We start from the raw sequence: 13,955 nt of genomic DNA, 5'->3' as shown, positions 1-13,955 counted from the left end.
GGATATTCTTCTCAAGGAAGGACAGGTGATCTTTACCACCTCGCAATGTCGTTAAGGCTTTTCTTGGAAGCAGTGACCTGGATTGGGCCACCTTTTGTTAACTCTGGTGAAAACCACAGGAGGAGCCAACTCGATGGTAAGTCAGCTCGTGACTGTCACAAACAACGGTACGTGTGCAGCCCTCAGCTGCGTCCTTTCATGGCCCTTTCAGTGCAGCCCTCTGCCAGGCTTCCCATGGAGATGCTAATCTGCACACATGAATGGATTCTGGATTTATCGAGCCATCTGCAGGACGGGCATTCAGTTAATGTATAGGAAGGAGAAAGACCTCAGAAAACATCATGTGATCACCACACTGGTCCTCAAAAGCTGAATGAATTGCACTGCTCACAAATTCTCACTAGTTATTCTTTTTTAAAACATGGGGAAGGAAAAAGGTCTAAATTTCATTAATGTACTTTTAAACACTGAAGCCCATCTGCCTGACACCTTGGAGCTAGAGCTGTTCTGGCACCCTGGAAACTTTAAGTAGAGACTATAGCAGACTGCTGGGTATTCCCTTCCTCCAAACCCAAACAAAATCTTGCTTAATGCCTCAGCTGAGCTGTATGTATTTCTGAAGCCTGAATAAATACAGAGGATGCTATCTGCCATTAAGAATTTTTTTAAATCTCAGGGCAAAAAACAGAGCTCATTTTGTTTCAAAAATTATTTTCCTCATCTCTCCAGATGTACTTCAGTGAAGAACTGGTTGGGCCCAGCGGCTGTTTCTTTCTCTCTGAAACTACCAACCAGTACGAGGCAGGTGCACGCGGGGGAAGGTGCCGGCACTCGCGCTACCGTGAGCGCGCAGGTGATGGTCTGGAGCCCAAGGCTCAGGGTTTACAGCCACCCTCCTGCTGTGTGTATCACATGATACCTGCCGGGCATCACATGAACACGTATGTGTAACGATGAAGAAGAAAGGGTAATGCAGTACCACAGAAACAACAAAAGAGGACTATCTAAATAAAAAATTAAAGAAAAAGTAGACTTATTTCCCTTTAGATCTTTCAGCCCCAGCATTCCTGATTGCTCCCACGGCTGCCATTTCATTGCTAGAAAGCGATGAGGTGACGGTATCAGCCGTGGGCAGGGAACGGGATTCAGTGTAGGAATAAACTTGTGAATGTCCCCTTTGTTTTGAGACTGGGCAGCTGTCCCCGCGTGTTCTGCAACTCTCCAGCTGCAGGGCTGATTTTCTTGGCTCTTAGTTGTTTGTTGATAGTAGCAACTACCAAATGCCAGATGCTTTCCAGACATTTATGAAGGGCAAATCCTTTTGCAGGGAACTCACCATGAAGGAGATTTGCCTTTATTTAACTTCTGTGTTAAAGGCAACAAATAGAGTAAACCTTGACCTTAAACAGCTCTTGCACCAAGAGCATTCACGTTGGTGCTTTGTCAAATTACTCGCAAGAAAAGGTAGAAGGCCAAGTAGTACATTCTGTGGAACGCGTTGTAGCAGGTGGTTGTAACTGCACATTGCAAAAAACCTTTATTTGGATTTTTAGAATCATCTGATAATTAATAGGTAAAGGATGTGCTGCACAAATCCAGTGACTCGAAAGCACTGTGGATTTCAAACTTGACATATGCAGCCCTCTGGAAACAATCTAGTTTTTCGCAGTAGTGTTTCAGCCCGCAGAGTTCTACTGACAGGGGGTGTGGCAGCTACGCGACATCCCCGGGTTACAGTGCCCGTTTCAGGCCACACCTCCTGAATCCAGTTCCGTGCCAGCTGCGACTCACCTTGGATGCAAAGCCCTTCAGTGCAGTTCTCTGACTCTTGACTCAAGCCCTCGCAGTACTTTCCTCCGTTTCTTGGAGGCGGCGCGATGCATTCCCGAACTCGCAGGTGCTCACACTCCGGGCTGCACACAGACCACTCGCTCCACACCTCCCAGTTTCCATCCACTGAATGGGGAGGAAGGAAAACCAAGCGTCACCGCTGCGTAGTGAACCGGCGTAGTTAAGAGATCCTACCAAGAACACTTCTTTCATCTCCTCAGGTCACAGCAAGTAAAACAAGTATAATTCTCAGGAGAAATAAATGTAGTTTTATCAGACGTGAAGTTAAAATCCAGCATTAGCATGTACCACCTCAAGTGTGCAATATGGAAGGTTTTTAAATAGCACCAGTTTATAACATTCTGCAAATACAGTCAATTAAAACCACAGGAGGAAACATTTCCTTTGCCACCTAGCTATTAGCTTCTAATGTTTCCATACAAATCCTACCTTAAACCAGGCTGACGTAGGGAGGCCACACATTATCCTACCAGAGAAATGCTGCTGACATTTACAGAAAGAGCATCGCTGGCCTTGTAGACTTCTGGCTAATGCCCTGAGCAAGACAATGGATCAATATGTTGCTTTGCTGACTGATTTGTAGCTGTCTCTGACCCTCTCCCAAATGAGAAGGGCTTCCACAGTTCCCTTCCTTTTTCATGCATAAATCAGATTGAAGAACAGTCAGATGAACACAGAGACATATATAAATAATATTAAGTTCTTTAAACCCCAGTTCAGGACACGCTCTATCTAAAAACTCCTAAAAGCTAGAAGAGAGATTTGCCAGAATCCAGACAAGTTATGCTGCGCCCATGAGCACACACACGTGCACACAACCCTACTGGCTTTCTTTATGTGAAACACAAATTCCCAAATCAGGTAAGGGAGGTTTTGGGTGAACAACTGAGGAAATGTACAGTGTTCAGGGATGTAACACCATGCTCCGTGTAGAGCATAAGCTCAATTTCAAAAGTTAATATACTTGAAAGCCAACTTTTTCAAACTAAATAATCCTTTTTAGTAAAGTTTTCAGTTTATGTTTCTGTGTTTCTCTTTCTAGTGTCACTAACGTCACCTCCCCTTTCCCTATACCCCCACCCCCTCACCTGATTTTTCATATTGAACCAGCTGCTGTTTTGTTATTGAGTATTTCAGCTTCAGTGCAAGTTAAAGCACTGACAGACCTGGCAGACCAGGACACAGGTGCTTGTGGCTACTGCTCCGACCTCACACGAGGCCCTGAGCTGGAGTCTAAACAAGGATGCAGTATCTCCAATTTCCTTTTTGACCTCAGTGGGCACTTCAAAGCACAACTGTCTGCCTGGCGTTCCCGACTGAAAGAGCTCTCCCGCACGCGTGACATCCACGTTACTCCTTAGCAAACTGTGCATATCTCACCAGGGCAAAGAGAAGTGCAGGTGATTTTCTGCACGGACATTCCTTCACAAAAGGCACCTCCATTGAGCGGGGCAGGGTTGGTGCAGGTCCGCGATCGCTTCTGCCAGCCCCGGCCACAGCGTGCGTTGCAGTTCGACCACTCGGTCCACGACGACCAGCCGCCATTAACTGCAAAACACAAACGCCGGAGGGCGCGGTAGGTGCTGGGAGACACGGAGCAACAGAACTGAGCCCATCGCTTCATTCAAAGGCAGAATTTTGCTTTCTCATTCCACAGGTAAGTTCCAGGCTGAGGTAGGAGCACTGCTACCCATCACACAGCCTGTCCTGTACCTCTCTAGGCAGGTGCTTCGGGGTTTCTGGATACAGGCAAGGCTTATTTATGTGGCTGGATCTTCTTAATATCTGGAGCAAGGACTGTTATTATTGACATAACTTCTGGGAATCCATCTCAAACCAACCCCTCCTAACTCTGAGCACTCTAAGGGCAGCAGGATCTCAGCCGGGCGCAACAGAACCCAAACGCATCACAACAGGAGGGCGGTCAGCCACCGCACTGCATGCTAAAAATATAAAGTACCAGCAATAAAAGCACACACGTCTAAGTTTTTCCATAATTATCACATTCTCACTGACCATAGACCACGACTGTTGCAGACATGCTCCTCCTCTTGGCAACGATGTTGGCAGCCATGCAGGTGTAGTTCCCCGAGTCAGAGAGGCGCGCCTGGCGAATGATGAGGTTGTGGTCTGCTCTGGTGTCAATGTTCTCATCCAGGTTGGAGTCTATGGGCTCCTCGTTCTTCAGCCATTCCACCTGCAGAGGGACGGAGCAGAGAAGAACACGAAGTAGGAAAAGAAAAGATAGAAGCAGAAAAACTGCAGAATCCTATTTCAATGATTTCACTAATAAATGTCATTGTGACCTTTATGATAAACATTGAAAGTGAAGCTAGGATGGGATTCCCATCAAGGTAGACACTCAGAAATTCAGAAAAAAAACTATTCCTATTCTGAAGATACTAGAGCTTATCAATAAAGGCGCACCAAATGAAACGCTAGGGCATGATAAAATAACAAAAAGAAAATGGTAAAGAGCTCGTTCAGAGTTGCAAGGGTGTGGATTATAAAGGAAATATTTTTCTTCTACTGGGAGAAAAGGGAAGAAAGATGAGGAAGAAGAGGATAGGGGGAAAAAAAAGGAGAACAGTTAATCCTGCTTTACCTTGTGGTATTAGGTAGTTAGGAGGCTGTAAGATTTAATCCAAGGAATCAAGAAGTGATGATAAAAAAACCTGGGTAATTGAATGTATTTAATTTACCTCCTGGTTCTCTTCACCGTAAGTATTAAAGCTTGAACCTGAAATCATTTTCTTAAATAATTGCATCTTGTTATTTCCTCTATATTTGTTCTTGAATCTCTACTGTGTATTTTGTTTTTATTGTAAGTATTCATTTATTCAATTATCATCCTATTTAGGGGAGCCCTTTTGCCTTCCCGAAGAGAATGAAAAAACAGAGAAAAGTCTGTAAACCTGTAAAGCCAAATGAAGGCACCTGATGCCTTGGGCTAACGACCTCATTAATCTGATAGGGAAATGCTTCCTTTGACTCAAGGAGCTGAGACATGACCAGTGGAGATTAACACTCCAAGGGAAAGTCAGCTAACGAGTGCCACTTTTTTTCCCCCCGCTCCCCCTAAACCTCAGAGGAAAGCAGCATGGGCTGGTAACTTAGCAAGGCTGATTTTTATTCAAAGAAAATGGAAGAAAATCTCAACCAAGAGAAAGTAAGAAATATTTAAAAATACTCCTCTTGATATACGTTGCTTTATGTGTTCAAACAATTGGAGAACGATCAGTTAAGCTTTGTAATAGACTGAGATGACACGTAAGTACTATAAATGCCACTTTTTTTGAGAGGGAAACAGACAGAAGGATGAAATCGCTTGACATCACACACAGTGAAGAGCTAAGTCATCGTAACAGTCTCAGTTTACATAAACATTCTTAAACCAGAGACCATTAGTGTTTGTTGTCAAGGTACATAAATACCGTGAAATGCTGTGTATAATATATTTCAATATATCTTCTCTAATTCACCAACCAATGTATCTCTGAGTAGACCCAGGAATTATCTGCAAGGCATTTCTCTACTTGAAACATTAAAAAAAAAATAGTTAAGGCATGGTAAGCTGCTGTTACAGAAGTGAAAGATTAAAAATAGAAGCAGAATCAACAGATTCTATTAAAAGGCTGAATAAATGTACATTATTTTAATAGCTTTTCTGGAGCTGAAGGAGGTATGGCTGTACCCTGAAGTCAAATACCCTTCTCCTCTCAGTCCAGATGAATAACCTCGTTTAGGAACTTGTGGAGGACTTGGAACTTTGTGGTAATGAGCTTACAGATTTGCTAGCTACAGGCATCCATTAGCACACTGCTCTGCGCAGATGGTCTGCAATTTGTAGATTTTCCAGCTTATAAACAAATCTGGAAAAGCTGACGGTCAAAGGCAATTAGGTTCCATGCCAGACAGCAGGTTCCCCTTCCGGTGGCAGCAGCCACGCTGGGCAGCCGGGGGCAGCCGGAGCTCCGCGCGCCCCGGCACCGCAGCTGCAGACCCACCTCGGAGAGGATCCAGGGCTGGGGCACTCGCATCCCACACGGCGACTACCGAATTAAATCAAGTGATTATCTTACACATCTGGCAAGAGAGGCGTTACCTGAGTATGAAGTACATTCCACATTTCATACCGAAAGTAGTTAAAAGATTTTAGCTCTACAAACTCTTCTCCTCAAACAAAGTGGTACCAAAGACAGAACGCCACCGTCAAAGCCTACATTAAGTGTTCAGGACAAACCTCTATTTCTGCATTCTTATAAAGTTGTCATAGCGCTGGTATGTTTTTCCTCTCAAATCTTAACCTTTTTAAAAATTTATTTTATTAAACAATCTCCTTCACAAAAGTTTGGAGAGTTTTGTGACACACGACCTCGCACGCTGCAGCGCACAGCCGCGTGCACAACGACAGCGACGTTTCCAGACGGTGAGTTCCGGAGGAGACTCTGCCCCAACGCCTCACCCCCTGAATTTGCGTTCCCCAGCGCTGCTCGGAGACACGGTCGTGCTTGGGCACCAACTCAACACCCCCAGCAGCTTCGGCAGCCTGAGGGGAAGCGCCGGAGCCATCCCGGGAGTGGCGGGGCTGTCGCTCCCCGGGCTGAGGGACGCACCGACTACGGGCGGCCGGGCACAGCCCCACTCAATCCAGCAACACCCAACTCTTCCCTTCCTAATCTCTCGTTCAAGGGAGTGCATTTCCCTTTGGTCTGAATAAGAGGAGGAACAATCAAGCAATCCTTTTACTATTCAGTTTCCCTTCTACAGTTAACTTTAATATTAATTATCAGAGGGGGTTTCAGCAAAGAAACTAGGAATGCAATTTAAATTATGGAACAGCAGTATTAGCATAAATCAAGTGACAGAAATTCAATAGTCACAGTCAGAATCAAACTCACTCTGTGCAGTGTAATGGCAAACAGCCACATTCAGTGAAATGACAAACATGACTAGTATTGCTAGAGTTCATTACTTCATAAGTATATTTATAAATTTTGCATTTTGACTCTCATCAAGTCAGGGGCTCTTGCAGGGCAGTGATGGGGGCACGGAGGGTTCAAGGCCCTCGTTACTGTTACATCAGCACTTGGGGCTATTTTTCCTGTAGACAACTTTTCCAGGAGGGAGTGCAACACTGATCCCTTGTTTACTGAGTCTAGGACTGCAAGGCTTGGTGAATGAAAAACATGTACATTAAAGCAAAGCATTTAAAAGAATGATGATCACAGTGAAGGGAGAACATTAAACAGACAGAACATAAACACAAAAGTGTTGAGAGATGTGCGATCAAAAGATGATTTGTAAGTGGGGGCACACATTGCCTTTTGCTTCTTATCTGGAGGCTTGATGACACTGTGAATACTCATCTCTATTTCCAGCCTCCCCCTCCCTTGAAGGAAACACAGACTTACTCAAGCTCTCTCACTGCCTCTGCCTCAGCAGACAAATGTTTTCAAAGATGGAGAACTAAGGGATGAATTTATAGGATAAACTGATAAGTTTAAAGGAGTCATGATGACAAAAGGTTGTTGTTACTTGCAGTGATGCAACCTTTGGAAGAATTCAACACACACACACAAAACAACCAAGTAAAATAAAGGCAACAAAGAAACCTACAATGTCTCCATCCTGAAATGGGGCACGATGTTCCGAACGGCCAACCCGCGATGCCTGAAGAGTACACTCAGAACTCATCAGCATTTAACTTCCCTCGCTTTATCGTCAGTGGAGGTCATCCCGTTGCTTGTAGCACAATGGAATACAATTCTTTTTAAGAATTTTTCTGTTTGAAGATCTTCAATGTTTCTATTCTGAGCTAGACTTAAAAACTTGTAGAATATACCGTAAGTTCATATGAAGATATTTGATTTTTTCCCCCTGAAATTAAAATCTGCTCAGAATTAAAATGCCCCCATCAGTTTCTAACAAAGGCTAATCATGTAATGATCTACAAAAGAAATGCAGGGGCAGATATGGATTAACTCAGCTACTACAGATTGGGTGGCAGCAGATGAATTAGCATAATCATAAATTTGTTCCAATTACAGAAAGCAATTATCAAAGACCAGCTTACAGCAATATCAAAGTAAAATCAGTTAAATACCCCATATCCCAGGTAGATTATGATGGGAGTTAGCGAACTCTTTTTCTTTAGAAATAAAGCTTATCCCAACTCACCCACGTTTCTCTGCTGTTCACAACACTAAAGAGCCCGTCGGCGTCACATCGCAGACACACAACTGCTGTTGGAGCTGCGCAGGGGACGGGCTCTCACCGCGCTCAGGCCGGGCAAAATCAGCACTGACTGGCGTCTGTATCCACCCAGGTACCACGGACACATCTGCAGCTGCCACACAGCAACTTCAAACTCGCTGGGGCCTCGCAAATACCCGTGAGAATACTGCGGGAGGCAGAGCTGAGCCACCCACTGTAGGGAAGCTCTGGCAAAGGTGGCTACTGCTCCCTTAAAACTCTGCCCATTTTATGGGTTATAGTTGTGGCTTCTGTGCCAGTAGAAGGTTATGCCCCAAAAATCGCAGCTGCCTTTGTGCCTGATGGCAACACACTGGGAGCATTTTATTTCACCTGACAGGCCTTTACACAGCCATCACCTGTGTGATTCAAGGAGAGAAGCTGGCTAACTCCAGACGAGGAAAGAGCATTCTCCTGGCGAAGCACTACTCCTCCTTTGCCAAATTTGAGAGGGAGGCTACGCAGCTGTTAAACCTCCTCTAAGACTAAAGAATATTCTTATTTCCAGTAACAGAAATTACTTGTTTGGTTGGTTTTAATACCAAACTTATTATTTAAACCTTGAAGCTTAGAGTAGGTCAGACATTGGTTACGGGCCTTAAATGATGTGACGCACCAAGAGCCCTTCATCAATTGCTCCATCTAATTTAAACATCCCAAGAGCTGGCTGTCCACGACTGAATTTTCTATTCTTTCTAGCGTATCTTGTTTGAGACTATAAAGAGATTTAATACCCAACAGGAACAATACAACTCAGAGCTCTTGTGGGCACAGATGATAATTTTGTAGGTCAGGAGACAAAAGACCTTGGTACTCCTGATTTTAGATTATACTGTTCTGCCCTTTAAATACAACATCTGACTTTCTCATGTGGTCAATAACCAGAGTACATATATATCAAAGATAATATAGTTAGAATGTCAGCTTCTCTTGAAGAGAGAATCAATTGCTTTCTCGATGCAAGATAAACGCTTCAGGATTTAAGATGAGAAAGGTCAACACCTGACTTACAGCAGCACAGATGTTTCTTATAGCACAGTCAATTTACAGATTTTAAATATTCTCTCTCTCTCGGATGGAGAAAGCAGTAAACACATCCTTAACCTTCCTTTAAGCCAAGATCACTATTCATTATGTTCTTAGAGAATGAGCCAATATTTGTATGTTTTGGATAAAACTGTTTTGTCAGTCCCGGATTCACTTAATATTTTAAATGTAAGTACAACAGGCTAGTGTTTAGACAGTGTGGTGGCAAAAGCAATGAATAAATAGGTCTGGTGCTGCTCATGAGACTGCAGATAACCGCACTGACCACAACTCTCTTCTCCGATATCTTACACTTCCCTCGTAGCGAGGCAGACTGTCTCCTTGGGAACCAGACCCCAGCAGAGGCAGCACACCAAGGAGTACGACCAAACACCACGTTTACAAGTGACAGCGATGGTAAATACTTCTCAGGTATTTGGCCACTTGAGATGAAGTGCTTCATAACCCCACATTTTGTCAGTGACTCATGTATTTCTCAAGCATTTTTTCCCCCCCAATTTCTTTATTCTCAGATTTCTCCTACTCTATACATCTGCCTACTGCAGCTGAAGGTGCCCATTGCCCTGTCATTACTAACATTAGCTCTAACTTTGCAAGGGTCAGAACTGTGTAGCTGATAATAAATATCCAAAAAACAACTTTAGTGTGAAGCTGTTAAAAATACCTACATACGTTAAAGATAAATGTAAAGATTCTTGTGATACAGAGGACAAAAAGTGTGTTGGGCAGCAGAAAGGGAAAAAAGAGGCAGATGTCTTCACACATGGACCATTTAAAGAAAATGTAACAAGAAACAATCTGGAATGTAGGTGCGTTTTTATGTGTCCTTTGTCTGTAATACCCATCTGACATACCCATCATCTGCTTTTTAATTAAACAATCCTCCCCTGCAACTTTCAATAGAGAGGAATAAAGTTCACACATGAAATTATGACCTGACAGAACCAAGCTATCCAAACTGACAAAAAGGCTTTAAAATAGGTCTCTTAGAGACACCTCCTTGGATCTTCATTCTTCTGACGCTGCTGTGATGACAACTGCACAACAGTGAACATGATCTTGAAGTTGATTCCAATGCCATTTCTGCTGTTTGCCATGAAGGTACTTAATTAATTCAGTATAAATAATACAGAAGGCATCTCTACCTGAGCTCTTAGCTTCCCAAGAACAAAAATAACACTGTTATATATACAAAAGAACTAGGCAACACCGTATTTCCCCCCCTAGAACCTGACTTTGCATTAAAAAAGAAGGAAGAAAAAGGTTGAGAACTTCTAAAACTCAGAATACCTAATTTCTAGCTGAAAGCTTTTTAACTGGAGAAGAAAACATGTTTGAAGCTGACTTCTTTTCTACAAAAAAAGTTTCTTTTAATAGAAAATGTTTGCAATAGATTCTCCCCCACATCGTGACTAACAGCAGGTGTATCAGGCTTCTGACACTTTCTCCACTGACTCCAGAGCAAGCCCAGGGAGGCTGCATCGCTCGGCTAACGTTAGATTTTATGAATATTCCCTCCCATTCTACTCAGCCCAGGCCTCTGGCTAGAAAAAGTTCTACTTATCACCGATTTAGGTCTCATATTCCCCAGTCTTTAAAAGCCTTATTAAAAATGGCTTTTTCAGTGACCTATAATGTTTAGAGGAAGAGAGCAAGATATATTCCTTTCAATTCCTTTCAGACCTTGCATGAAACTCCTGTCTCTGAAAATCCAAGTGTGTCAAAGCTGGAGAAATCTTCCTTAACGTTACAGCCAGAATGGATGAGTACAGGCAGGGCAGGTGCTCCAATTACAGTGATGCATTAAGATGGCAGCGTTCTTTGCTACAGTTTTATTTTGCTTTCTACCCTAAGATGCAAACAAAAAGTAGAAGCCTCTATCAGCATAAATCATTGTGGGAGATTAATAAAAAACAAAGGCCAGTTTGCTGGATACAAACCATTCATATCTACCTTCATGATCATATAGTTATTTTATCAACACAATCAAAAATCATTCATCTGCCTTGCTAAGAGCCTATCGCTAGCAACACACAAGAAGCAGGTCAATTGTACCTGCTGCATTTTTTAAAATTAATCCACTGAGGGAATACTGCTACTGAATTGTTTAATCACAGCGCTGTCATGCTGTTCTGGTAAGCATATTTTTCCTTCATTAGATTGAATATATAATCTCATTACACAAATCTGACACACTGACTAACTCATAAATCAGGCTGGGCCTTTGTTGGCTGTACTGTGGAGGGCAGCCCGGGAGCCTTGTCTGCAGAGAGATGCACTCGGTTGTTGCAAGAGGGATCACCTGAAGACTCCAGTGCTGCACGCTGCTAATGCACCTTTTCTCCTTTTCTTTCTTACTCACTTTGTGTGGCTCGCAGCTGGTGCATTTGCTACATAAACCTCCAAGAGCAAGAGCAGCCAAGAGAGGTGAAACTGGCTCGTGGCACTCGGACCACGGCTCATGCTCTGAGCTACGTCCAGTTCACAACGAAGGGAGCATTTCTGTTTGTGTGCTTTAACGTCACAACCAAAAATACACACTGCTGAGAAATCCAGAGGAGGGGGATAAAGGCTAATGGAGGGGGTGAGTCAAAACGAAATTAAAACATGCCTTTCACTAAGTATAATGGGAAAGGTGACAGCCTGGATGTGTATCTCAATTTATAATGCTAAAGGTGGGCAAGGCGTTGACTCAGACGTGCTATTTTAAAACACTGTTATAAAGATACATTGAGAAATGTGCCATTGCTAATGGTACGTTGTCTGATTGTTAAAGATATAATCAGATCCCCAAATAAGTTTACCTTTATTCCTATTTTTGGAGGAATAAGTGTCTAACATTAATTGGAACACTGTTTTTCACCTCCATGAAAAAATTATGAATGAATCAGCATTAATGAACACAAAGGTTATTATGTGGGCTCATACGGTCGTTTTCCGGTGGGGCAGAGCACACAAATGACTTGACTTCAATTATTTTATGGTAAGCAGAAATAAATGATCTAGTTGAAACTCAAATCCTAGTCCCTTGACTATGAAGCTCAGCAATAGCGGTGAGCAGATGAGACTCATCTAGAGCTTTGCTTTTGCTAAATAACTCAGACTGTAAGGATATACAGTGATCCATAGCTATTGTTTTAAAAGTATACGATGCACACTGTATGCTTCTCAGTACTGTGAATTAGGATGGTTAGAAAGAAACAAACAGCTAAAGGCTCCAGGGATGGCGTTCATGGAGCCACACCACTGAGGTTTTATTTGTTTTTCAATGCACAGACATTTGGAAAGTAATTATAAGTGCAGTTGACACTGGAAAAACATCTTTAGATAAGATTATTGGAACGATGTTTACAGTGTTTTGCTAACATGGCATCCTGGTAGGCAGTATCACATTTATACCAAATTGTTAGAGATAAGAAAATCATCACAGAAAGCTTACAGTAATTGAAAACAAAGAGTACAAATAGAGAGATCTCTTCTGCATTTCTAACTGCTGCTGATTAAACACTGCTGCACAGCATCACAAGAACCCAGTAGTATCCCTACCCACGCTTCACTTTATTGCTCTCAAGAAAACTTAGAAGAAAGGCCCAAGTCTCTAACGCTGCCTGTCAGGAGTATTGCTCAGACAGCAGATGTGTGATCCTGCCTGGAACTACTGTCTCTATGATTTGCTTTCAGTACTCGTACCCGAGATTAGTCGGTTGTCTTTAGTTGGGCTGGTTGTGTGGCCTCATCTCCACTATCACAGCAACTTCTGCACTGCTGCTCTGTACGTTCCAGCAAACAAGGCTGTAATTTCACTGTTCTCAAGAGTTATGGTGAATCATTAACACATAACGTTGCTCTTTTTTGTTAGTAGCCTTCAGATATGATAATTTCAAGAATGTAACTGTGAGATACTACTAACAGAAACATCCTTTAGGTCTATTATATGAATCATCTTTTTCTACACATTGGAAAAAGTATTTAAACTCAAACTCTGTGTCTGTATTTAAAGAAATACAATTGTTATTTAACAAATGTGTAACGATTACGCTGTGTCACCAGATGCATATTAAATGCCTTGATGCAAGGGAGCACAGATTCACAACTTACTGCTTTCCCTTGTAACACTGCAATTAAAAAAGGTGTTGCTGCATGTCCAGAGAGGTGAAACATTCCCTAAACCTTTAATGTTACAGCATTTCAGTTTCACAGTACTCTAAATGATACTCATTCCAGATTATGAAAGGACCAGCACAAGTATATTGCATCAGCAGAATCTGGAGAAAACCCTCACTACGTTAGACACAAAAGGCATGTTGTCAAAAGAAACACAACTGGAAAGTGCAGTAACAAATATGACTGATACTTTGAAGTTGTTAAAGATCCTGAAATTGGTATCTGCCAGTTGGTGTTTTCTCATACTGGGTTGGTTGGGTAGGTTCAAGGTTTCAACTTATCAACAAACATTTCACCTCTGAAACAGCATAATGTGCTTTTTTTTTGTTTGTTTTTGAAAGGATGTAATTTTTCCCCTTCCTGTGAAGTTAAGAAATCTATCTGTAAGAGGGTAAATTTTCTCCTCAGAAGCTTATGTTTGTATCTCTAAGTGGAGCTCCCAACAGCTGCAGCAGGAGAAACCACCATGTAATGAGTGGATGGGACTGCTTCCTTGGGTCCCACTGTAATACACGCCAGGGTTAGTCCAGCTGCAGTGCAGCTGCACACGTGGGCACGTATCTCCATGTCTCTAGAGACAGGGAAAGGAAAAAGTGTGTCTGCAGTAGAACATTCAGTGTGTGTGGTGGCGATGGGAT

The 13,955-nt window shown here is 42.7% G+C and overlaps 1 protein-coding gene across 4 annotated transcripts in view; it reads right to left on the bottom strand.

The window, feature by feature from the left end:
- UNC5D (unc-5 netrin receptor D) overlaps window positions 1–13,955 on the bottom strand; it is a 156,434-nt gene that overhangs the window by 43,109 nt on the left and 99,370 nt on the right. For all 4 annotated transcript variants that reach the window (XM_074808111.1, XM_074808113.1, XM_074808112.1 and 1 more), the window contains exons 5-7: window positions 3,868–4,048; window positions 3,232–3,399; window positions 1,792–1,956 (exon numbers count right to left, since the gene is read on the bottom strand). In XM_074808111.1, the coding sequence (XP_074664212.1) occupies window positions 1,792–1,956; window positions 3,232–3,399; window positions 3,868–4,048 (514 nt within the window). The remainder of the gene's footprint in view (window positions 1–1,791; window positions 1,957–3,231; window positions 3,400–3,867; window positions 4,049–13,955) is intronic.

The sequence above is a fragment of the Strix aluco genome, chromosome 28 (assembly GCF_031877795.1).
Source record: "Strix aluco isolate bStrAlu1 chromosome 28, bStrAlu1.hap1, whole genome shotgun sequence".
NCBI lineage: Eukaryota > Metazoa > Chordata > Aves > Strigiformes > Strigidae > Strix > Strix aluco.
This window is presented reverse-complemented; position numbering and strand designations above follow the sequence as displayed.